The sequence below is a fragment of the Oryx dammah genome, unplaced genomic scaffold, assembly GCF_014754425.2.
Source record: "Oryx dammah isolate SB20612 unplaced genomic scaffold, SCBI_Odam_1.1 HiC_scaffold_4, whole genome shotgun sequence".
NCBI lineage: Eukaryota > Metazoa > Chordata > Mammalia > Artiodactyla > Bovidae > Oryx > Oryx dammah.
In genome coordinates, this window is record NW_024070188.1 from 74,703,714 (window position 1) to 74,729,501 (window position 25,788).

General features: G+C 44.3%; 1 protein-coding gene and 1 non-coding gene across 2 annotated transcripts in view; both read left to right on the forward strand.

Annotated features, from left to right (window-relative positions):
- Positions 1-229: 229 nt before the first annotated feature.
- Positions 230-25,788, forward strand: part of MTHFD1L (methylenetetrahydrofolate dehydrogenase (NADP+ dependent) 1 like) — a 177,148-nt gene continuing 151,589 nt past the window's right edge. Inside the window, exons 1-7 of the mRNA XM_040238682.1 lie at positions 230-4,664; positions 9,624-9,708; positions 11,089-11,139; positions 11,234-11,287; positions 14,162-14,286; positions 16,905-17,005; positions 18,693-18,829. Coding sequence (XP_040094616.1) covers positions 4,444-4,664; positions 9,624-9,708; positions 11,089-11,139; positions 11,234-11,287; positions 14,162-14,286; positions 16,905-17,005; positions 18,693-18,829 — 774 coding nt within the window. The 5' untranslated portion in view covers positions 230-4,443. The remainder of the gene's footprint in view (positions 4,665-9,623; positions 9,709-11,088; positions 11,140-11,233; positions 11,288-14,161; positions 14,287-16,904; positions 17,006-18,692; positions 18,830-25,788) is intronic.
- Positions 17,966-18,100, forward strand: LOC120863150. The gene has a single exon (XR_005720947.1). It is a non-coding gene; the product is annotated as a small nucleolar RNA SNORA70 (small nucleolar RNA).

Genomic DNA, 25,788 nt, shown 5'->3' on the forward strand with positions numbered 1-25,788 from the left:
ATGGTCAGCCGCATGAGGATTTGAAGAGGTTGAGTAAAATACATTAACTAGCTTGATCAGCCCAGGCATTTGTTGTTCTAGACCTTCAAGTGATTTTTAAAAATTATATCTAAAATCACAGTTAATCATATTATGAGACAGACCTGAGTACAGTGTCAAACACCTAAAATTTTTTAAGATTAGAAAGTAATAACTTTAATACAGTTTAAAAAAAAAAAACCAACAAGGCCTCTAGGTAAACTTTAATATTATACTTTAACGTGAGATCTAATTTAAAGATAGAAAGTATCACTTTAAAGGTATGGATCATCATATGGTTTTGGTGATGACTGAAAACATTCTCCAAAGTGCCTTCCTCAAGGCGGCTTTGTAGCACAATATATGGCCTGAGTCGTTTCCGTAATAGGGATTACAGTAACAAGTTAAGTTTTTTGGCTCACAGTTCCCAATCAGTTTAGCTTAGGAGTACTAGTTTTAACTTGTTCTCTATTCAAATTTTTCTTCCATATAGCATATTTCATTAAGTGCTGGGAAGTTGTCTTTGGGACCTGCTGTGCCGTGCTGAACCATGCAGTTCAAAAACTGCAATTCAATATGATCAGGAGGGTTGCTTTTTTCTATGAAGATGTGGCTATGCTGTTTATCCTCCACTTCCCTGTGCTGTTTCTTTTCCACTTAACATTTTCAGCAGTTATACATTTTCTGAGAACTGCATCTGCAAAGGAAGATGGGTAAATATTGCCACCACAGGTGTGACTCCAATTCAGCTTCCCACCCCTCCCCTGACACATAGAAAGCCTTCAACGCACAGCTACGGAACAAGCAAATGAATGTTATTTTTCACATCAGAACTGGAAACAATATAAACAACGTGAGGAAAAGGTAAAATAAATTATGGTCTATCCACAAAATAGGTTATAATATATAACCATTAGAGGTCATGATTTTGAATATTATCCTTTCCCAATTTCATGAAAACAAATACAGCAAGTGAAGAAGAGGCCTATGGTTGCAATTTTATAAAACAATTTCAAATAAAATTAAGAGATTAAAATTAACAGTTATGACTTGGCAATAGTATTGTGGGTGATTTTATTTTTTCCTTTAGGTTTTTCTATATATATGTTACTAATAATAGTACATATATTGGAAAAACACATTCATTTCCAGCTTCAGATCCTCTGGTGTTTTCTCTTGATTCTCCTCCAGAAACAGCGATGCATTTCACTTTCATTATCTCAGAAAACAACCGTTCCCATCAGCTCTCACCTCCAGTTCCTCCATTTCCCCTGCTCTCAGTTCAGTTCAGTTCAGTTGCTCAGTCATGTCCGACTCTTTGCAACCCCATGAATCGCAGCACGCCAGGCCTCCCTGTCCATCACCAACTCCCGGAGTTCACTCAGACTCATGTCCATCGAGTCAGTGATGCCATCCAGCCGTAAGCAAACCCTGGCATTTTATGTCTCTATAGATTTGTCTATCCTGGACATTTCCTGTAAACAAGATTGTACAATATGTGGTCTCACAAAGACAAAGACAGTTCACAGTCTTTGTAAATATCACAGTAGTCAGCACTCATCAGATGGACTGGCAAACTGTCACCACAGTTGTAGAGTTACTGTTGGAAACTCCTGAGGGTAGATTAGATAAGTTTCAAAAAAAAAAAGGCTTTTTTCTTTTAAGGACAATTTGCTGCTCACAGCAAATTTAAGAGGAAGGTACAGAGATTTCCCATAAATTCCCTGTGAACTGGGTGATTTTCATTTTCATGGCCAGTAACCCACGTTCAGCAGCATCCAATGAATGTCCATTAAATGAAAGTGTTAAAGTCGTTCGGTCGTGTACAACTCTGTGACCCCATGGACTGTAGCCCATCAGGCTCCTCTACCCGTGGGATTCTCCGGGCAAGAATACTGGAGTGGGTTGCCATTTCCTTCTCCAAGGGATCTTCCCCACCCAAGGATCAGACTCACTGCAGGCGGATTTTTTACCTTCTGGTAAAGAATATGCCTGCAACGTGGGAGACCTGGGTTCGATCCCTGAGTGGGGAAGATCCCCTGAAGAAGGGAACAGCTACCCACTCCAGTATTCTAGTCTGGAGAAGTCCAGACTGTAGAGTACATGGAGTTGCAAAGAGTTGGACACAACTGAGTGACTTTCACTTTCGTGCTTTACCATCTGAACCACCAGGGCAACCTGTGTTTCTATGGACAATGTGAGTTATGACGTGGTGACTTTGATTGTGTTTCTTCAGCTGTAACAACAGCATTGTCTAGTGGTACTGTCAGTGTCTGGAGGACTTGTTCTGGTTTGCAGTGTCCTGACAGGTTATTTGACCTTGGGTCATTCTTTGGTTGTTCTGGATCACAGTTGCCTCATCAATAAAATAAAGGACAGGATCATTTTCCAGATCCTTTCTCAGGCTAACTTTGTGTGAATCTTTAAGTGGTGTTTTGGGGCAGCTGATAAAAAAAAACAACCACAGGTTCTTTCACTGCTATTTCCATTAAGTGATTGGTCCACTATTTATAATGACACACATAAGCCTCTGAGGGTTTTAAGACTTGCCCAGGATTATCAGGACAGTAGCTGAACAGGCCATTCAGGTCTCCTTTCTGATGTTTATGTTTGCGTAATGGAGCAGGACGCTATGGCGCATTCCTGGAACAGACCACCCCCCACCACCCCTATGTCCTCCACCTGCCTCTTGTTTGTAGAAAAACTTTAGCCTCCCAGACTTTCCCCAAGTTCCAAAGAATAAACTTAATCAGAGAAGTGAGAAAGTGCAGAAACAAAGCAAAACAGCCAAGGAAGACCAAAATAATTATTAAGAGTTTAGTCCTTGGACAAAGTCAAGGACCTTTTGTTCCTCCTCAAAGGCTATAGATAATATTCTGAGACATACCCTTTGAGCTGTTCTATGGAGAGTGAAACCCCCACTAGATCAAAGCAGTTAGTTTATGTTGCCCACAAGAACATAGACCCAGGACCAGTTGAACCAGTAGGTTGATGATATTGACTCAGAATTACCTCACCACCAATCAATCAGAAGAATGTCCACGAGCTGATCATACATTTTGAAACCCTCTTCTTCACCCTATCTTTAAAAACCTTTCCCTGAAAACTACTGGGGAATTTGAATCTTTTGCACCATTAGCTGCCAGTTCTCCTTGTTTGGCACCTGCATAAATCCTTGCACTTTTCCTTCATCACAACCTGATGCCAGTAGGTTGGCTTTAATGCACCCTTGCGAGTGGACCTCGGTTTAGTTTGGTAATACTCGTACAAGACACAACTTCTATATTTTGTTTCCGCTTTGTGTTAGAAGGTGGTAATACCTACCTCACCGGTTTGTGAAATGTTAGCTATTGCTGTGGGCTTCCCAGGTAGCTCAGTGATAAACAATCTGTCCGTCAATGTGGGTTTGATCCCTGGTTCCAGAAGATGCCCTGGAGAAGGAAATGGCAACCCACTCCAGTATACTAGGTGGAAAATCCCATGGACAGAGGAGCCTGGTGTGCTACAGCCCATAGGGTTTGACACTACTTAGCGACTAAACAAACAAAAAGCTATTGGTATACCCCTCAAATGTCAGATGTGGCAATTAGCCTTGCAATAAAGAAAATATAGACAGCAGTATAAGATTAAGACATGATCACTGAAGGCCTGCAAACCAAACTGATCTTTCTGGATCCCAACTTTCTCCAGGTTGAAAATCAGAACAAAACACATTAACCTTTTTTTTAGGACTAAATGCCATGTCTCTCCAGCATCTCCTACAGATTTTAGCTGCTGGAAAAACCAGTGTCCATAACTTGTCCCTTTATTTCTCTTTTACCTGGGATTTATAAGATTTTAAACCGTCTCATTTTTGAGGCAGTTAAGCTTCTCAGAGGTTGTCACCTGCCTAAGGCTGCAAAGTCACCTTGTGAACTACAAGGCCCACACACCCTTCACTGGTCTCCAGCCTGATAAATACCATCAGCATCTAAACCAACTGCTCTCCTAGGAAGCAAACTGCCACCCGCGGGCAGGATGTTATCAGCACCCTAGGCGGAGGAAGAACGCACGGTCTCCAGGCAGGGCGGGAGGCCCATCCTCACGCCCCACTCTCCTCTGATTTTTATCCCTAATCAAATTTCGCCTGCGACTCAAAAGTGCCAGAAAGCCAGGCGTCCAGGCAGCTCGAACAGCAGCCCCGCGCCCCGCCGGCCCCCGCCTTCCCCACATCACGGCCATCGAGCGCAGTGCCCCCTAGGGGGCCCCGTTCGCCGAGGAAGGCAGGCCAGGTCCTTCCAGCCTCTGGCCCGCTACCGGCCCGCCCAGCCACCCCTAGCAGAGACGTGAGCCGCTGCCTCTCCGAGATCTGCAGCCGCATCTTCGCGTCGCGAGAGGACCCGCGCGACCTCCTGTTCTCGCAGCCGCCACCGCTCGAGCCTCGCCATGAGCGCGCTCCTGCCGCTCGTCCTGCGCCGGCTCGCGCGCCCGCAGCACCCCGGCCCGCCGCGCCGCCTCCCATCCCTTTGTCGCCCTAGCAGCGGCGGGGGCAGCGGATGTGGCAGCGGGGAGGGTCTCCTCGGGCAGCAGCGGTTGCCGGATACCCAGGGCGGGAGCAGCCGGGGCCCGGGCAGCCCGGAGCCCGCAGCGCGGGACTCGATCGTCCGGTGAATGTCCGGCGCTAGCCGCCGCCCAGGTTTCTGGCAGTGTTGGGGTTTGGGGGAGGTTAGGAGGAATCCAGGAGGCGGGGCGGCTGCAGCGCTCGAGTCTTGGCCGACCCCCGGGAACCTCCGTTGAGGATTCGCCGAGCATGGGCTGTAGTATTTAGTGCCAACTTTTCGGGGTGATGGCGGCTAGTCGGGGTTTGGCTGGGGGGGTGGCGGGTAGCGCGGGCATCCGGAGAATGGGCTGGGCAAGCGCGAGAACGGAGATTCCCCGAGCCGGCCTAGGTCCGGGGGCGGGGGATCCGGAGGGCGTGAACCTCCCCCAGAGGGTGCTGCGTAGCCCAGACCGAGTGCTGCGTAACCCACACCGCGTGCCGCGGTCCACGTGCGCCTCCGGCCGCCGGCTCTGATGCAACTGCGCGGGGCGCGGCCAGGGCAGGAAAGGGGCGGTGCGGCGAGGGTGGGCGCCTCCTCCACCTTCTGCTCCGCCCTTCAGCTGGTCGATTCCCGGGTTGGGGGCTGGACCGTTGCGGGGCTAGGATGGGGGGAGTAGGGGAGCGCAGCCAGGACCCGGCGATCCGTGCCCATCGGCGCAGCGGCTCCGCCTTCTGGACGCTATCTGGGCGCGGTGGACTGTGACTGCCGTTGAAGTCCGCGCTCATCACCGCAGCCTCCGGAGCCTGGGAGGACTGCGGCCCGGCGCACCAGTCGACTCACTGGAGGCGGCCGAAGTCGGGGCCGTCTGGTTCCAGGCGTCGCTGCACCGTGGGCACGGCATCCCCAGCGCAACCTGTTTCCAGAGTTATCTCTCGAGCCAGAGGCGAACTCTGGGAGCCCCGGGTCAGGCCTTCCGCTGTCCCCACCCGGAGATGTTCGCGGGTCCCCCTCCATCCACCGCCCCCCGCCGACCCCGGCCCCCGATCCCTCACACACATCCTAGCTGCTCCTCTTCGCCCTTCGGCGGGAGAAGGGGGAAGTAGATTTCTGTCTGGAGAAGTCTGTTAGCTGGGGACCCAGACGGTGTAGAGCAAAGCGCTCCGGACGTTCCTGGGGGCCAGGATTCCAGTCAGCAAGCTGTTCACCTCCATCCATAGACATCCTTTTCTGTTTTCCTTCTGTCCTTTATTTTGAGAATGGATATGCCTGTTTCCAAAGCACTTCTTCCGAGAAGGCAATGGCACCCCACTCCAGTACTCTTGCCTGGAAAATCCCATGGACGGAGGAGCCTGGTAGGCTGCAGTCCATGGGGTTGCTAGGAGTCAGACACGACTGAGCGACTTCACTTTCACTTTTCACTTTCATGCATCGAAGAAGGAAATGGCAACTCACTCCAGTATTCTTGCCTGGAGAATCCCAGGGACGGGGGAGCCTGGTGGGCTGCGGTCTGTGGGGTCGCACAGAGTCTGACACGACTGAAGCGACTTAGCAGCAGCAGCAAAGCACTTCTTGAGGTGGCCTGCGACTCCAAGGACCCTTTTGTTTAGCTTACCCTGTCTCTCTGAAAGTTGAGGTTTCATCTCTCTCTGTCATTAGGTTTTAAGCAATGAGCTCACCTTAAGGGGTTGTTACCAAACCTAACTGGGAACGCTGGCCAAATGTGCAGCAAAGCCAATCTGGACATGGGGTTGTGATGTAGGCAAGTACAAGGTTTGTTGTAGGTTACCAAGCAGGCGAGTCCAGGACAAGCCTCAGATCCACTCCAGCTTGGTCTCTGAGTTAGCCTTTTGTTTGTTTTTCTTTTTTTTTAAGGGGAAGAACTGAAAGGCTGGAATTAGTTATCTTGTGACGTTTCTGTGACATTTCATTTCTTAATTGTAGCTTTGGCATTTGGCATGTCTTTGGTTTACGCTTCTCTGGCTGGCTGGTCCTTGAGCGGGAGTCTGTTAGCTCCTCACCTGAGTGTATAGTTAATGAGATCTATGATAGCAATCTTATTTATTTTTATGATAGCAATTTTAACACGCTAATGAGATTACCAATAACAATTGTAGTCATCTGGCTCTGGTTGATTGTTGTTTATTTAGCACAGAATTAAAGTCACAGGGCACAGGAAACCAGACAAAAATTTTAGATAGGTTAATCATAAGTTGAATAAGAGGTTTTAGGGGAATTTGGTTTCAAGGTAAGAGTCTGAAGACAGTATAGGAGGCAAAAATCTCCTTCCAACTAGAAGTTGACATGACAACTTTTCTCACCAGGGCAAAAAAAAACATATCTTGATTAGAACCATTTATGCCACTTTTTAGACTTATTGAACCTGATAACTCCTCCTCGTTTGCTTTGTTTGGCACTGTAGGAATAATGAGTAACCCCAAAGAATGATACATTACACATGTAACAAGTTGTGGGGAGTTTAGTCAAGGTTTAGTCAAGGGTTGGTGACAGATCTGAGCTTCTGTAGTCATGTGTCCTTCATTTATTGGAATGGTAGGAACTGCAGGTGTTTTCTGGGGAAAGTGCTTTTGGAAGGCATGTTTTCAGTGTTGAAGGGTAGATTAGAGGTGCAGAAGAACATTTTACAATTATAAGAACAAAGGTAGAGCTCTTGTAGTGCTCCTGCCCTACATTGAGAAAAGGGGTTTGTTACGGTTCAGGGAATTGTCCACTCTGGTCAACCAAAGGCTGAGCTTGGGTCCAAGGCTATTTCCTCTCAGAGCTTTAGAGCCACCCAGACACTCCTTTTTGAGAACACACATTCCAGGCCCCACCCAGACTTAGGGAGTCCAACTTGATTGGCTGAGGCACAAAGCCTTTCTCTTTCCCAGGCTCTCTGGCTGATCCTTCTCATTGCCAAGAACCACTTGGGACCCACACTCCAGTGCCTTCCCACACTACGCAGAAATGAGGACGCAATACAGCCCAGATTTGTAGTCAAGAAAGGTGGGGAGGGACTTCTCTAGTGGCCCAGTGGTTAAGACTCAGCGTTTCCAGTGCAGGGTGCCTGGATTCCATCTAAGATCCTGCACACCGAGCAGTGTGGCCAAAATAATCCTAAACATAAGAAAAGCGTGGAATCTGCATAGAGCACATGGTCCTCAGCCACGTCTTGCTGCAAAGAAGATTCTGGCTCATTTATAAGGTGATCTGTGAATTTTCATATATAGTTCAACAGAACAATACAATCATTTCACTGGGAATCCAGTTGCTTTATCCCAGGTGATTAAAAACAAACAAAAACTTGCCTGGTTTATAGACAGCTACATGCTCATCTATTTCGTTTCTTTTGGCTCAGCTGACAGTAGAAAGGCTCATCTGGTTAAGTTTTGAAGCCTTTAAACATTTTCCGAGCACCGTTCTTTCCTCTTCCACGTAATAGGAGCTGTGCCCGCCAGTTACGTTTGTCAGTTTCTTCTCTGAAAACTCGGAGGAGTTTTGCGTCTGGCCATTTTGCCCAGTCCGTTTGTCTGTGGCCACTTACTGCTGATGGGACCTGGCTGAGAGTTCACCCTGCAATTTTTGAAAACTGTTATGTGTGCAAGACTCTGGTGGAGATGGGAGATAAAACTTAAAGATGGTCGTAAGCCCTGAAGCTTGGGTACCGCCTCAGCTAAGCCTCTTGTTTATTACTGTGAGAGGAAAATGAGCCAACTTTTTTTTTTTAATTTTTTTAATTAAAAAATTTTAATTGAAACGTAATTGATTTACAGTGTTGTCGTGTTAGTTTCAGTTATACGGCAAAGTGACTCAGCTACATATATATGTCTGTGTATATATAGATATACATATGTGCCCAGTTGCTCAGTTGTGTCTGACTCTTTGCAACTCCACGGACTGTAGCCTGCCAGGCACCTCTGTCCATGGGGATTCTCCAGGCAAGAATACTGTAGTGGGTTGCCATGCCCTCCTTAAGGGGATCTTCCCCACCCAGGGATCAAACCCAGGTCTCCTGCATTGCAGGCAGATTCTTTATTGTCTGAGCCACGAGGGAAGCCCAGATATATGTATAGATCTAACTTTTTTTTTCAGATTCCTTAGTTATTTCAAGATACTGAATGTATTTCCCTGTGCTATATTGTAGGTCCTTGTTCTTTGTCTATTTCACATATAGTAAAGTCTGTTAATTCCAGACTCCCGATTTATCCCTCCCCCTGCCCTTCTTCCCCTTTGGTAACCATAAGATTGTTTTCTATGTCTGAGGGTCTTTTTCTGTTCTGTAAATAAATTCATCCGAAAGAGCCGACTTTCTTGATTGTGTATAAGTAAGGAACATTTCATGTGGATGGTGGTGAAAAGTGGTCTCTGAAATGGCTCATCCCAGGAAGCTACAGAAAGAGAGCCTGCCTTGTACCACGTTTATCTTGGTCTGCCCCGTCCCTGGAAGCTGACACCTGGGGGATGCTAAGGGGAAGGTGGCCCCTGCTATTTTTCAGGGGGTTCCAGTGCAGACTTCCCAGAGGAGTGAGAGGCTCCTTCTGTGAGAGGCCTCGGGAGAATATCAGATCCCTGCACCTCCCCAGTGTTTCTGCAGTGTTTGCTTCCCATCCCTTCTGTAAACTCTGTAAAAAGAGCTTAAAGTGTATCCTGACCCATCACTTCTTACTCCCTCCACAATCCCCTGTGTTAGTACCCCACTCCCCGCCAAGTTTGCTTTCCCCCTGGACCCAGACTCTTCTGGAGTGGAAGGACTGTGGTAGAGAAAGGGATTATTGAACCAAGAAACCCAAACTTCTTACTACAGTAAACTTAGAAAATGCAAGAGAAAAAGTCACCCATAGAAAATTACCATTCGTATCCAGCTCGTTTACCTCCGCTTATTTTGAAAATTAAGAGGTTGTCGCATTTTATGCCTGGTTAAGTAGTTCATGATTGCTCTCCTGGGCACCCCTTGACCCTGTGCATACCTGGAGGAGCACTCTTTTGCTGTCTAGTTAGATAGTAAGAGAACTTCTAAGAAAATGTGTGGTACCTACCCTTTCTTGTCAAACCTAGATCTGACTGTGTTGTTTCTCTTTGCCAATGTAGAGAAATCATTCAGAATTCGAAAGAAGTTCTGAGTTTATTGCAAGAAAAGACCCCTACCTTTAAGCCCGTTCTTGCTATTATTCAGGTAAGCTGAGAATGTGGTTCTGTTTTGCTATTTTATGATGTCTTTTTTTTGGCCGTTTTGGGTCTTCGCTTCCACGCATGGACTTTCTCTAGTTGGGGTGTGTGGGCATCTCACTGTACTGGCTTGTCTTGTTGCGGAGCACGGGCTCTTGATGCATGGGTTCAATCAGTAATTGTGGCCCATGGGCTTAGTTGCTCTGCGGCATGTGGAATCTTCCAGCCCGGGGATTGAACTTGCGTCCCCTGCATTGGCAGACAGACTCTTAACCACTGGACTACCAGGGAAGTCCTGGTATCTTTCTATCTAGACTGTACACAGACAACCACCTGCCTTTCTCGTCACAGACATCCCACTGGGGCTTAGGGGAGGAAGGAGAAGCCTCAGCTGGAAGTGCTATTGTTTCCCCCTTTATCTGGTCATTTTGCTGCTTCAGGGTTACAGGTCAGGTACCGCTCTGTTTGTGTCTTTTGGTGTGGATAACTTCCAGAGATCGGGATGTAGATGCTCCCATAACTTATGCAGGATATACTGTGGCCAAGTATAAATTCTTATCAGATGTGATCTGAGGGGAAAGGGGAAACACATGCCTCTTTGTTTCCACGGAATACAGACGCTTGCTGAGACACAGTATTTGGTGATCTTGCTACTTAGTCTCTAAAGCCTGCCTTGAGTCTGAAGGGCCAAAAGCCATGGCATGTCAGAAGGACTTCAAGTTCCACATCTGTCTTCTGACTTCAGACCCTTTGTTGCCAGCTGCGGTTGGCACTATTTGCCACCTGTGTTGGCACACCCAGGTGATGCCAGGTGCGGGCAAGTGATGAGCTGAGCCAAGCCTATAAGCTAACACAGCCCAACAGTGGAGCTGCCACTGTTGTTCTTGGCATGGCGTTTAATGCATCAGAAGAGCTGCCTCATCAGCGCTGTGATTTCAAGACCAGAGAGCTATGCCCAAGTCACTTGCGTTCTTTGGAGTCTGTTCCTGCAAAGATAGGCAGGTGAGAAGAGTGGAAAGAGAAGTGAACCAAGGGCCTAGCCTCCTGGAATTGATAGCTTTTCACTGAAGGGCAAGTCACCTAAATCTCCCTGTTTGGCATTCCTCACTTAGAAGTGGATTCTGGTTGTGGCTATATATGCCCTGTGAGGATTCTTATTTTAAAAAGAAACATAACTTGAAAGCCTGAGGAATTGCCATGTTAATGAAGACCAGCCATTAGCTCCCTTTTATGAGCAATAAGATTCTTGTTCTGCATTCCCGTTTGATCGTCTTTGTTGTTAGATAATGCATAATCACAGAATTAGTGTTTGGATTGTTCTGTGCCTATTCAGGATCTTTTTATGTTGATCTTTAATACAGTCTCCTTCTGTCTCCCCTCTCCCAAGGCAGGTGATGAAAACCTGATGCAAGAAGTAAACCAGAATTTGGCTGAGGAGGTAAGGATTCTTGATTTTCAAAAATGCATTTTAATTTTTGGGTGGTACATTCATCCCCTCTCAGTGACAAACTCGCCCTGTGTACTCTTTGCAGGCTGGTCTGAACATCACCCACATCTGCCTTCCTGCGGAGAGCGGGGAGGATGAGGTAAGACGGCAGGGCTCGTGACTTCTTTTGTGCTCCTCCCCCTCGGTCCTAGTAGACCTCTTAGCATCTCTTGTTGTGGGCGGAACTGACCAAGCCTTTTCTCAGGGCTGAACTTTTGGAGGGAAGAATTCACTTTTCTCACTAGTGTAAATACTCTGTGATCTGTCCCTTACCATGTTTCTTTCTTTTTTCTTTAAAGTAGAGTTGATTTACAATGTTTTGTTAGTTTCTGGTCTTTAGCAAAGTGATTTGGTTATACATATATGCTTGTATATTCTTTTTCATATTCTTTTCCATTATGGTTTATTACAGGCTATTGAATGTAGTTCCCTGTGCTATATAGTAGTACCTTTTTAAAAAAAATATATTTATTTATTTGACTGCACCAGGCCTCAAATGTGGGAAGTCAGATCTTTGATCATAGTTGCAGCATTTGGGATATTTAGCTGTGACATAAGAACTCTTATTTGTGGCATATGGGATCTAGTTCCCTGACCAGGGATCAAACCCAGACCCCCTGCATTGGGAGCTCGGAGTCTTAGCCATTGGACTATTAGGGAAGTCCCCAGTACCTTGTTTGTTATCTCCTTACCAGATGTTTCTGCTCCGTAAGGCCTCCCCTCCTGGGCACTCGTGGTAAAGAACCTGCCTGCCAGTACAGGAGACTTAGGAGATGTGAGTTCGATCCCTGGGCCAGGAAGATCCCCTAAAGAAGAAATTGGCAGCCCACTCCAGTATTCTTGCCTGGAGAATCCCATGCACAGAGGAGCCTGGTGGGCCTCCACCCATGGGGTCACGAAGGGTTGGACACGCCTGAAGCGACTGTCACACACCGTATGTTTCTGTTGACAGCATGAGCTATGACATGGCTACTTTGGTGCTTCTTCAGCTGTTGCAACAGCATTGTCTCGCGGAAACTGTCAGTGTCTGGAGGACTAGTTCTGGCTTGCGATGTCCTGACCTGAGTTGTTTGACCTTGGGCCATTCTTTGGTGCTTCCGGGTCACAGTTGCCTCATCAGTAAAGTAAAGGACAGGATCATTTTCCAGATGCTTTTCCAGGCTAACTTTGTGTGAATCTTTTAAGTGGTGTTTTGGGGCAGCTGATGACCATCATAGGTTCTTTCAGTGCTACTGTGTGTGCTATAGGTGTTTCCACCAGCAGGGATACCAACCCTCCTGTGTGTCATCTCAAGCCTGGGAGAAGCTGCACTGCATTCATAGGGCCTCAGACACTAAACCAGGGGCCATCCTGGTATCTGACCCTTCTGTGGCTAGATTTTCTTCAGACTGGCTGTGGCAGTGATGAAAACTGTAAATAATCAGGAATAGCACTGAAGTCTTTTGTAGGTGCATAAAGTTCAGAAGTAGGGAATCTCTGGCTAGTGTGGTGGCATCACAAAGTCCTCAGATACTCAGGTTCCCAGGATCTTGCTGTGCTGCCTCATATCCAGGATGGCCCATTCAACTCTACAGATCACACCCACATTCTATTGTGGTGTTGTTTGGTTGCTCAGTCGACTTTTGGTGACCCCACGGACTGCAGCACGCCAGGCTTCTCTGTCCTTCACTATCTCCCTGAGCTTGCTCAAATTCATGTCCATTGAGTCAATGATGCTGTCTAACCATCTCATCCTCTATCGCCCCCCTTCTCCTGCCCTCAGTGTTTCCCAGCATCAGGGTCTTTTCCAGTAAGTCAGCTCTTTGCATCAGGTGGCTCAAGTATTGGAGCCTCAGCCTCAGCATCAGTCCTTCCAGTGAATATTCAGCATTGATTTCCTTTAGGATTGACTGGTTTGATCTCCTTGCAGTCCAAGGGATTCTCAAGAGTCCACATTCTAGCCAGCATCAGAGAGAAAATAAATCCAGACTCAGTGAGAAGTGATATAATCCAAAAGAATTACTGCAAGGTGAGGAAGGTACATTAAGGAAATGTACTCTGCCCATAACTTCTACATACCTTTGAGAGGTAGGCAGAAGGCTTGTCTTTTATAGGTAGGGGGAGAGAAGGCTTGAAAGAAGCCAGTGTGATGAAAGAAAGGGTGGCTTGATGTGATAGCAGATGAGAGAATGTTTTACCCTGGAGCCAGCCTGTTCTCATGAGTGGAGGGAGGAGAGTGCCGTCTGCAGTCAAACTGAGGCTAGGTCAAAGTTTGGGCTTCCCTGGTGGCTCAGGTGGTAAAGATGTGTCTACAGTGCGGGACTGGGTTCAATCCCTGTGTTGGAAAGATCCCCTGGAGCGGAGCATGGCAACCCACTCCAGTATTCTTGCCTGGAAAGTCTCCATGGACAGAGGAGCCTAGCGGGCTACACTCATGGGGTCACAAACAGCTGGACATAGCTGAGCGACTAAGCGCAGCACAGCACAGGTCAAAGTTTAAGAACCACGGGAAGGAAAGAAGCTTACCTAAGTTCGATTTACAAGCAGTTTTATTCTGATGGATCAGTGGGGACAAGCGGTTCAGCTAAATTACTCTTGGACAAAAAATGGGAATTTGTGGGGTCTGTATCTGGCCTTATTCCCAGGTAGGCAAGAGAGCATCAGATGGGCTCAAATCTGACTGTGAACAGGGAATTATCTTTTACGGCTCTCATTTGTAGCATCTCATGTCTTTATTAATTGCTGAGCTTTGGTTTTGTTTTGTCCTGTTCTGGTAGAGAAGAGTGATAAGAAAGACTTAAAGACACCAGAAATTCAGCCAAGCTTTTATACATAGTGAGAAGGGAATATAGATTTCTTCTTTCTGCTCTACACCAGGCCTTCAACAAGGACAAAAAGAAACTAGAACACATACATTTTTATGAATCCATGTTTAATATAATATGCTTTTTGTTGGGTCTTATTTTTGCACAACTGACTATAGTTTTCCCCTTAGATTATAGATGAGATCCTGAAGATTAATGAAGACGGCAGAGTACATGGCCTTGCCCTTCAGATCGCTGAGACTTCATTTAGCAGCAAAATCCTCAATGCTTTGAAACCAGAAAAAGATGTGGATGGGTAAGAACATATAAAAGAAAACAATCAACTCATTGCTAGTTTGTTTACAGTGAATTTTTGAAAACACTGCTCTTTCAACTATGTCAGTAATTAAGACTTGAAAGGAATAATTTTAAATATTTCAGGAGTTGGAGGGTCTGTTAAATTCTGCTTAAGAAAGTGCATGTTTGGGAAAATACACTTGCCCTTTTGTAGTGCTTGTGTGCCATTTTGGAATTAAACCAGTCATGTTCATTTGAGAAGTTCCTGTCTGACTTACAGAGTCCTTAGCCAGCTCTCCTCTTCTAATAACTTTTCCTTGATAATTCTACCAGACTAGAGAAAAAGCCCAGACACCTGCTTCACCAGCAATAGAGTATTCTTCCTCAGTTCCAGGCCAGTAGAGAAGAACAAAGCAAGCCCTTACATTCATAATGCAGGGTTTTGTTTGAAGGGAAAAACTTTGAATAGCAGGTGCTTCGATATTGGTCTTGGATTTGTGTCACGTCACGATATAAGCTTCAAGGGACAAGGAATACTACCCATGCATATGGAAGTTCCCGATGTTTCCTAAAAGTTGAAAACCTCATTTTCCGACATGGAAACAAGAAATTTATGTACTGTGACCTAAAAGAACATACTTAGCATTACAGCTGCTAAGTCGCTTCAGTCGCGTCTGACTCTGTGTGACCCCATAGATGGCAGCCCACCAGGCTCCCCTGTCCCTGGGATTCTCCAGGCAAGAATACTGGAGCAGGTTGCCATTTCCTTCTCCAGTGTATGAAAGTGAAAAGTGAAAGGGAAGTCGCTCAGTCATGTCTGACTCTTCACGACCCCACGGACTGCAGCCCGCCAGGCTCCTCTGTCCGTGGGATTTTCGAGGCAAGAGTACTGGAGTGGGGTGCCATTGCCTTCTCCGTACCATTACAGGGTGGTAAGCACATGTATAACATTATTCTTGTAGGAGCTGGATTGAGTGGATCACCACCTCATTGACACATTCAGATTCTGCCATTATCCAGGCCTTCTGTTGGGACTTACGGCAGACTCAAACAGGGAGAAAAGTTGTCATGAAAATCTCTGATCCTGTAGCAGACAAACCACAAAGAGAGAAGAAGCTCTAATTAGTTAGGAAATCTCCAGAACCTCCAGGTATCAAGGTGTAGTTTTCAACCTTTCATAAAAAGAGGAGTATGAAACCTTTCCCAAGTATCCTCATTTTGTTGCTAACCTGTATTGAGACCATCAGTTTAAGCTGAACAGTTAGGGACTATGCTGTCCTGGATTTGACAAGAAAGGACACAAGGCATTGAAAGGACATGGTTCCTCCTTTTTTCCCTTCATTTCTGCAGGAGATGAGTACTGATGTCAAGTGGGCATCAGACCTTGAATCCAAATCTTGTGAGGTCACTCCCTGATTTCTAGGATTGATTCTGGACTTTGATATTGATGGAGATGTAAATTCCCTCAGGGTAAAGTGGGCTTGGCTTCAGGACCATGGTGATGTACACATCCAGGACCACCCTTCTCCACAGTCCACTGAAATGAGCTTCCTGGAGCTGTGCAGTGAAGCCCTACATGGCTTCAAGCTGTAGACGTGCTGTCCAAGCAAGATCAGAACACCCATAGGGACCATATTAGCACTGCCTGAAGGGCCGCTCTAAAAAGCTGATGGCCTCTATTCCTGCCCTCTCTTTATTTTATATTTGTTTTTCTTGGCCACTCTTTAATTTCTATTTAATTATTTAATATATCCTATCTGTCAACAAAAATTCAGTGAACTATCAAGGTAAAAAAGGAATAAAAGAGAATTTTATTTGAGCCAAAACAAGGATTATAACCCAGCAAACAGATTCTCAGGAAGCTCTGAGAACTGTTCCTCTGTTAGAAGTCAGAGATAGTCATATAGTCATATAGATAGAAGTCAGGTAGTCACAGGGATAGAAGTCAGATAATCATACACATTGTTGAGAGAAAGGATACACATCACAATGACACACTGATGCTTTACATAAAATTCACAAAGGGTGCAGAGTCCCGATGAGAAGAAAGTGAAAGTGTTAGTTGTTCAGTTGTGTCTGACTCTTTGAGACCCCATGGACTGTAGCCCCCTACCAGGCTCCTCTGGCCCTGGAATTCTCCAGGCAAGAATACGGGAGTGGGTTGCCATGCCCTTCTCCAGAGGATCTTCCTGAGCCAAGGACTGAACCCGGGTCTCCTGCATTACAGGCAGATTCTTTACATCTGAGCCACCAGGGAAGCCCCATGGTCCAGATGAATCCCAAGTCACTCTGATCCCCTACAGAGCTGGGAAACAACACTGTTCTTTTAAGAAGTTATATGACTAGTGTCGGAATTTTAAAAAGTTATCTTTTCAGTTGAGCAGGCAGTCTTGTCTTTGAGGAGCTCTGGTTAATGTGTCATGCAGGTACCCACTGCAGAGCTGGGAGGGAGGGAGGCCCAAACGAGTACAGAGAGATTTTATAGTTAATTTTTTCTTGACCTGCTTTAAAAAATAAACTTCTTTTCATTATATCAAATATTGACTTGGCTGTTATTTGGGATTAATACATGTACTTTACAGATGAGTGAGTTTGGGCCAAGTTTTAACTCACTTGTTCCCTTGCTTTTGGATTCAGATTAACGGATGTCAACCTGGGGAGGTTGGTCCGAGGAGATGCCCATGAGTGTTTTATTTCACCTGTGGCCAGAGCTGTAATCGAACTTCTTGAAAAGTCAGGTATAATGCTCCTTCAGAAATGTTGCCGTTCTGTGTTCTTTGGTATTCACGTGAGTTTTAGTAAAGATTTGTTTCTGGAAGATTCTTATTGAAACACTGAAGTGATATTCAATGTCAGCTTTTTTTGTTTCTCATCAGATACATACGACTATGGCAGATTTTCTAATAAGACTATTATAATTTTAAAGAGAAATTGGTAAAGGTAAATGATTAACCTTGTTAAACATTAAATAACACATTAACACATTACATGTTAAACATTTTCTCAGTGTCTCTCATGAAACTCTCAAAATAACCACCGTGAAAGACGCTTCAAGTTTCAACTCCTCAAATCTGTCAGTGTGTAGACCTAGATAAGATTTTTATTTAAGGCTTAAATGACTGTTAGATATAGACTGTTAGATATATAGTTTAAATGACTGTTAGATATAGTTTAGGGTATAGAAACCTAGATTAGGATTTATCAGTGAATAGTATCACTTTCAGTATCAGTATTTAATTTCCACCTTTCTCTCCTTTCATGTCAGTGATATAGAAATGAATAATCTCTTAGTTATCACATTTAACAAGTAAATTATTACTGAGTCTTTCCTATATTTAAGGATTTTATAACTGAATACATAAAAATTTAATAAACTGAATTTTTCTTTGCACTAGCTTGAGTAAAAAAGAGACCAGTGTCCTCCCCTATGCCCAAACGTGCAATGAGTAAACAAAAATTCTAAAATATATACCAAAGCTTTGTTAGAAGATTAACTTTCAAGATACACCTTTAGGACAATAGTCATTAACCTCAAATCTCTGAGATAATCTGAATAGACTGTGTCTTTCCATCATATGAATAATTAGATGATGATTCTGCATCACCCCACCATAAAATTTGCACAGAAAGAATAAATTACGGCTTTTAGTTATTGTAAGTATGGTGCCCAGAGAGCCAAGTTTTAAAAGGCTATTTTTTTGCAGCCAATTAAGCTGACGATGCTATTTTCGATGGGGAGTGCTGTTGTGCAGTGGCTGCAAACAGCAGGCTCCTGGGTAGTGTATGAAGCCTGTTGCCTGCATGGGTTGCCCTAAGGGACCTTGAAGTGAAAGTGTCAGTCATTCAGTCGTGTCTGACTCTTCGTGACCCCGTGGACTGACTGTAGCCTGCTGGGCTCCTCTGTCCATAGAATTCTCCAGGCAAGAATATTGGAGTGAGTTGCCATTTGGAGACAGCCCTTTCCAGGGGACATTCGTGTCTGGCATGCTGTCCCCAGTCTAGGCTCCAGACAGGTATGCATGGTGCCTTTGGAAAGCACCAGGGCGCAATGGCCAGAGTCCACATTGGCCAGGTCATATTGTCCATCTGCACCAAGCTGCAGAACATGGAGCAGGTGACGTTCAAGTTCCCTGGCTGCTGGGAGGTCCACAGAAGTGAGGATTTACTAAGTTTAATGTGGATGAAATTGAAAACGTGGCAGAAAAGCAGCTTGTCCCAGAGAACTGTGGGGTTGAATACATCCCTATTCCCAGCCCCCTGGACAAATGGTGGGCCCTGCGCTCCTGAGAGCCCAGACACGGTCCCCTCCTTAACACCCACCAGTAAATCCTACTTTAAAGGCTTTTTTCCCCCTTGCATTAAAGCTGAATGGGACAAAGACATTGATGTTTTGATTATAACACTGAATTTTCATTTGGTGGGTAGGTGTCAGCTTAGATGGAAAGAAGATCTTGGTAATAGGAGCCCATGGGTCTTTGGAAGCCACCCTACAATGTCTGTTCCAGAGAAAAGGGTCCATGACAATGAGCTCCCAGTGGAAAACACCTCAGCTTCAAGGCAAGGTAAGCATCTTTCATGTTGGAAACGTATCTTCAAATGCTTATATTAGAAAAGGAGGACTGGAAATGCACAGACCAAGCATTTTAACATAAGAGATTAGAGAAAGAACAGCGGAAAAATCTCAAAGGATGAAAGCAAAAAACAGAGATTTCTATTGCAAAGCCAAAATCAGTTCTTGGAAAAGTCTAGTAATAGAGACACATCACTAGCCAATATAACTGAGAGGAAAAGAGAACACCAGCAATGTTAGGAATGAACAAGGATAATGAACAATGAACAGAAGCAAAAACTATTCTTTTAAAAAGGTGAGTATGAGCAACTTTATGCTGATAAATCTGAAAACTTGTAAAAATGGATTCACGTAAATAGTATATAACGTTGAAGACATTGAATCAGTCTAGCAGACAAAAATCAAACAAGCAGACAAAAAGACAATAGTTTTATAAATGAGCTACCACAGTCAAAAAAGATAGGAGAAGACAGAACATTTTGTAACTCATGAGTTCCCAATGCAGATAGTAACAAGATGCTAATGGACAATTACAGGCCAATTTCACCTGTGAACATAGATGCAGTTACCACTAGAAAAACAGAAAATAAAATCCAGGTTGAGGTTATCCTGAGATTGTAAAGAGGGTTAATATGGATCAAAATGTATTGATGTAATTCATTACATTATCAGATTAAAATCTATACTTTCACCATAGTAGACACAGAAGAGTTATTAGATAAATTCTAATATTCACTATGAGATTTTTCTAAAAAGTCATCTTAGACTAGGAATTTAAAGAAATTCCTTAATCAGATAAAATGTCTATAAAAACAGAGTGAAAATATCATTTAACAATGAAATATGAAAAACTTTTTGAGGGGACTGCACTGCACAGCATCTTCTTATTAATAGTTCTTAGTTCTCTGACCAGAGATCAAAACCAGCAGTGGAAGCACCAAGTCCTAACAACTGAACCACCAGAGAATTCCCTAGAAACATTTTTTTTTTAATTAGGAAAAACAAAGGTGTCTGTTATCAGTACTCCTAATTGGCATTGTGTGGGAATTCCTAGACAATGCCATAATATGAAAAAATAAAATGATGATGGAAAAGGAAAACACAAAATGTCATCAATCCTGAGTAATAAACTTATGTAAAAAGTACAGAAGACTCTATCAAGATATCAGAATTACTTCACCAAAAAAAACACACCAGATATCAGAATTACTAAGAGTTCATCTGGGTTCTTGGGTATAAGATTGACAGGCAAAATCTGATTGCATTTCTAAACACCACTCCCCAAAGTTATAAAATTAATTTTTAAAGAAATACAACATATGATAACAGTGAGAATATAAGGTACGGTGGGCTGCCGTCTATGGGGTCGCACAGAGTCGGACACGACTGAAGCGACTTAGCAGCAGCAGCAGCAGGAATATATTTAACAAAAGCTATTTCTGACCTTTTGAAAGAAATTGTATAATTTTTATAAATGCCATTAAGAAGACCCAGTTAAAAGCAGAGATACCATTTCATGGATTAGAAGACTCACTCTCTTAAGGATATTGATACTGATTCTCTCCCAAATTAATCTCTACATTTGAATCAAAATCCTGACATAATATTATTGTGTAGCATTTGCCAAATTGATTCTAAAATTTACATGGGAGATCAGGACAAAAACAAGACAATTTTGAAGAAGCATAGAGCTATAAATATCAATAAAGAATTTTTTAAAATTATTCATTGGAATAAGGCAAGTTGCAGAAGGATGTATTTCATTTAACCCCATTTGCATAAGATTTAAAGTCAATACCAAGAGCTGCATACATATAAAGGAAAAGAATGAGGAAATGAGCAGAAACTGAACCAATTCAGGAAAACCATGACAGGACAAACATGTGGATGTAGATGGAAAAGAGACTAGGGGACCTTCGCTTGTGTTGGCCATACCTTTTCTTAAACTGGGCAATGGGCAGGGTGTCCAGGTGTAAAATAATTGTAATTCTTTTACAATTTACTGTCTGAAATAGTTTCATAAAGTTTTTAATTTAAAAAACTGACTATGAATTCCACAGATGTCAAGCGAAGTGAATTTACATTAAAAAGTGCATTAAATAGCACATTAAATTACCAAAATCTGAAAATACATGTTCCTCACTTTGCAACGTGAGGATGGAGACTAGCAAGCTGTAGTCCTGTCCTGGGGACCAAGGCATCTGGACTGAGAGTTGTAATGTTTGAATGGCAAGTGTATGTATGTATGTATGTAATGTTTGAATGGCAAGTGGATCTGATATATCGTGTTCTTTCTTGTTCGAAAACAGTCCTGGAACATGATCTTGCAATTACTATGTGATTTTTCAGTGGTCGCCACATGGTGGCAGGCTATTCAAGAAAATTCAGGGACAGTGTTTTGTACTTTAAAGCCCAGAATTTTGGGTTGGGACGCTTAGTGGAAGAGGACAGTAAACTTGCCCTGAACTGAACAGCTGTGACGAAAAAGAGAAAAATGCCTTCATTGGCAATTCAGTGTTTTCACAGCTGTCACAGATAGTTTTGCTAGTTGTATCTGTATTTTGGAAAAACAAAGATATCTTTCAAAGTACTTTCTTATTGTGGAAATAAATCACCTTGACTATTTGGATAAAGCTCATTCTAACTTTGAGAACCATGATTGCAAAGCTTTACTCTCTTGATAATCTAGAAATTGGGTAACATTCTGATTTTCTTGTATCTATGGAGGTTCTCTTTAAAAGCTGACATTGCACACACGTTTTTGTTTTTGTTTTTTTAACTCCTTGGTACTTACAGCAGTACCACTGTGAATCTTAGAGACTGGCAACTTTCATTGCTTTTATTGCTTCGACTTTATAGCCAAAAATATGGCAAGAAAGAGTCCAGGCTTTTCATTGTTTTTGTTTAGTCGATAAGTCTTGTCTGACTCTTTGCGACCCCATGTACTATAGCAAGCCAGGCTTCCCTATATCATGGAGCTTGCTCAAACTCATATCCACTGAGTCCGTGATGCCATTCAACTGTCTCATCCTCTGTCACCCTCTTCTTTTGCCCTTAATCGTTCCCAGCATCAGGGTCTTTTCCAGTGAGTCACTTTTTCGTATCAAGTGGCCAAAGTATTGGAGCTTCAGCTTCAGCATCAGTCCTTCCAATGAATATTAAGGGTTGATTTCCTTTAGGATGGACTGGTTCTATCTCCTTGCAGTCCAAGGACTCTCAAGAGTCTTCTCCAACACCACAGTTCAACAGCATGCATTCTTTGGCACTCAGCCTTCTTTATGGTCCAGCTGTCATAGCCATATATGACTACTGGAACAACCATAATTTTAACTATACAAACCTTTGTAGACAAAGTAATATCTCTGCTTTTTAATACTCTAAGTTTATCATAGCTTTTATTCTAAGGAGCAAGTGTCTTTTATTTTCATGGCTGCAGTTAACTGTCCGCAGTGCCTTTGGAGCCAAGAAAATAAACTCTGCCATTGTTTCCACTTTTCCCTTTCCATGTGCCATGAAATGATGTGACTGGATGCCATGATCTTAGTTTTTTGAACGTTGAGTTCTCAGCTAGCGTTTTCACTCTCATCCAGAGGCTCTTTAGTTCCTCCGTTAGGGTGGTGTCATCTGCATATCTGAGACTGTTATTTCTCCTGGCTGTCTTGATTCCAGCTTGTGATTCATCCAGCCCGGCATTTCACATGATGTACTCTGCATAGATGTTAAATAAGCAGGGTGACAACATACAGCCTCGATGTACTCTGTTCCCAATTTGGAACCAGTCCGTTGTTCCATGTCTGGTTCTAACTGTTACTTTTTGACCTGCATACAGGTTTCTCAGGAGGCAGGTAAGTGGTCTGGTATTCCCCTCTTTTGAAGAATTTTCCACAGTTTGTTGTGATCCACACAGTCAAAGGTTTTAGCGAAGCCAGCGCAGTCAGTGAAGGAGAAATAGAGGTTTTGCTGGCATTGTCTTGCTTTTTCTGTGATCCAGTGGATGTTGGCAATTTGATCTCTGCCAAAGCTTCCTCTGACTTTTCTAAATCCAGCTTCTACATCTAGAAGTTCTTGGTTCATGTACTGCGGAAGCCTAGCTTGAAGGATTTTGAGCGTTACCTTGCTAGCATGTGAAATGAGCACAGTTGTATTGTAGTTTGAACATTCTTGGCATTGCCTTTCTTTGGGATTGGAATGAAAACTGACATTTTCCAGTCCTGTGACCACTGCTGAGCTTTCCCTTAATTGTCCTTAAACTTTGTTTGGCCACCTCGACATGGTCCGCTTGCACATAGCAGGCTCCCCTCCCACCACGGAATAAAGGCGGTTTCTTTCCTTTCTTTGCGCTAGCAGCTAGCACTGCCCTTGTCTCTCAGCTCCCGCTAGTGTACTTCCGTGCTTCTGCCTGACATCTGACTTTTCACTATTCCTGTATTTTGGACTGCCCTGGTGGCTCAGATAGCAAAGAATCCACCTGCAGTGAGGGAGACCTGGGTTCCATCCCTAGATTGGGAGGATCCCCTGGAAAAGGGAATGGCTACCCACTCCAGTATTCTGGCCTGGAGGACTCCATGGACAGAGGAGCCTGGCAGGCTACAGTCCACGGGGTAGCAAAGAGTCAGACGCAGCTGAGCGGCTTTTATTTCACTTCATTCCTATATTTTATTCTAAAACACAGACCATTGCTGGGCCTGGTTTCAGAGGGTTATCGGGCCCTCTGCAGACCACGGTGATAGCAACTGATAACGGTGCAAAGAATATCCAGACGCAGATTAGTGCTGGGAGACCTGAATGGGGCAGGCTGTGTCCACCCTTATTGCACACCTCGAAAGCCTTCATTGAAAAACCCTGAAAGTATACATTTTACAGTAGATTGGTATTTGTTTTCTAATGCCATCAACAATGTATTTTAAGATTATAGTGCATTGTAAGTACATTTTAAGATGATGGCCTGTTTAACTTCTCATTATAAACAGTGACAAATATCAAGGGGAGAAAAGAACAAGGAAAGGAGTATAGCTGTGAGGTCACGCGACATTATCTTTGAAAAGCAATTCTTTCCTGCCTGTTTGTACCTGACATGGGACAGGATGCCCTGTTGGCCATCTGGTGGGGCATTTCGAGAAGCAGAGGGGTGAGGGTTTTAGGGATAAGGTGGTGACTGTAACACTGGAACCCTGTTTACCACTTCTGAAACTACATGTAGCCTTCCAAATTTGGGATGACCTCGAAGCAGTCATGACCTGCTGCAACCAGTAGGAACTGTCTTTGGAACGCTTGAGATAACATTTGTGTTCTCGGGAAGCAATATAACAGGCTTTGGTGCAAACAGCTCTGGATTCAAGCCTTCGTTGTTGTTTAACTTCTGAGCCTGTCTCTTCATGTATAGAATAGGGATTTTAATACTCCCAGCCTCTTGAGGCTGCTATGAGAATTCAGTGATCCTGTCAGTTTGCTTAGCGCAGGACTTGGCACCTGTTAACATCCCCAGTAATAGCTTGGCTGCGGCGGATGGTGAGTCAGGAAGGACACTGGCAAGTTTTACCATACAGATGTGCAGTTGATCCTTGATGTGGAGATGGAAAGGCCAGTGGGTCAATCGCTTGTAAGGAGATAATAAAAATGTAGGACCCGGGGTTCCTTATTTAAATCCTAACACACATGCTTCCAATGTATGGCTGGGTATAAGGAGAGAGTCAGTCTGTCTGTGAGGTCTCCCAACAATATGTGGAGGCCGAGGAAACCAAATCAAAAACAAAACTAAGAGAAAGTGTCCCCGAGAGGGTGTGTCCAGCTTTGGCCAGTCCAGGCCTGCCATCTGGTCCTCAACTCCGTGGCTATGGACCTCTTCCTTTCCTGATGCCTGTGTCCCCTCAGAAGCCACTTCACATCAGGTCACGTCCCCTGGGAATTCCTGGTTTACCAATCACTCTTTCTAGGAATAGTATGCTTTCCTGTGATTTTGAGGGATATTTACATCAAGTTAGTTAAATAGAAATGGATTTCATCTCTATCAACAACCTAACAATCTAAGGATAGTCTTTGAATATTGTTGTTGTTCAGTTGCTCAGTCATGTCTGACTCTACAACTCCATGGACTATCTCCTAGAGTTTGCTCAAACTCATGTCCATTGAATCAGTGATGCCATCCAACCATCTCATCCCCTGTTGTCCCCTTCTCCTCTTGCCCTCCATCTTTCCCAGCATCATGGTCTTTTTCAGTGAATCAGCTCTTCGCATCAGGTGGCCAGAGTATTGGAACTTCAGTTTCAGCATCAGTCATTCCAGTGAATATTCAGGATGGATTTCCTTTAAGATTGACAGGTTTGATCTCCTTGCTTTGCATACTGATTACATATAAAACTTTTGTGGACCCAGAATGTGAGGGATGGAGATTTGCCTTTGTAGAACACCACACAAAACAGAGTGGACTTCTGTATTTGGAAGCTATCGTTTATGCCCTTCTGAGTGCATCATTGACAATTAAGAATACATTTTCTGCTTCGTTCTGGAGCATCACTCTTGGGCTTTGAGATGCATTCTGCATTTACATGGTGGGAGGAGAGGAATGTCTGGGCATTGGTCCAGATTAGCCACACTCTATAAAGCATCAGCTGTTGGTAAGCTAAAGCATTGGGATGACATATTTGGTTTGAGCTAAGGAATTGCCCTCCTTCCTGCACCCAGACGTAGGCCCTTTACTCAGCTCCTCAGGACCCTGGAGTGGAATGACACCCTGATGTAGGAGGGGACAGCCATCTGCCTCTTGAGAATTGGCCTACATTTAGAGATGTCCTCTTTCTCACCCCAGAGAGTTCACCCTGATGCCAGAAAGAAATGTTCTGTAATGAGTATTTGTGAGACAGAGTGGTTCCTCTCTTCAGGATAGGGAGGCTGGCTGGCACCTCAGGGCTGTGCTCTCCACCCTCTACACACACACATACACACACACACACA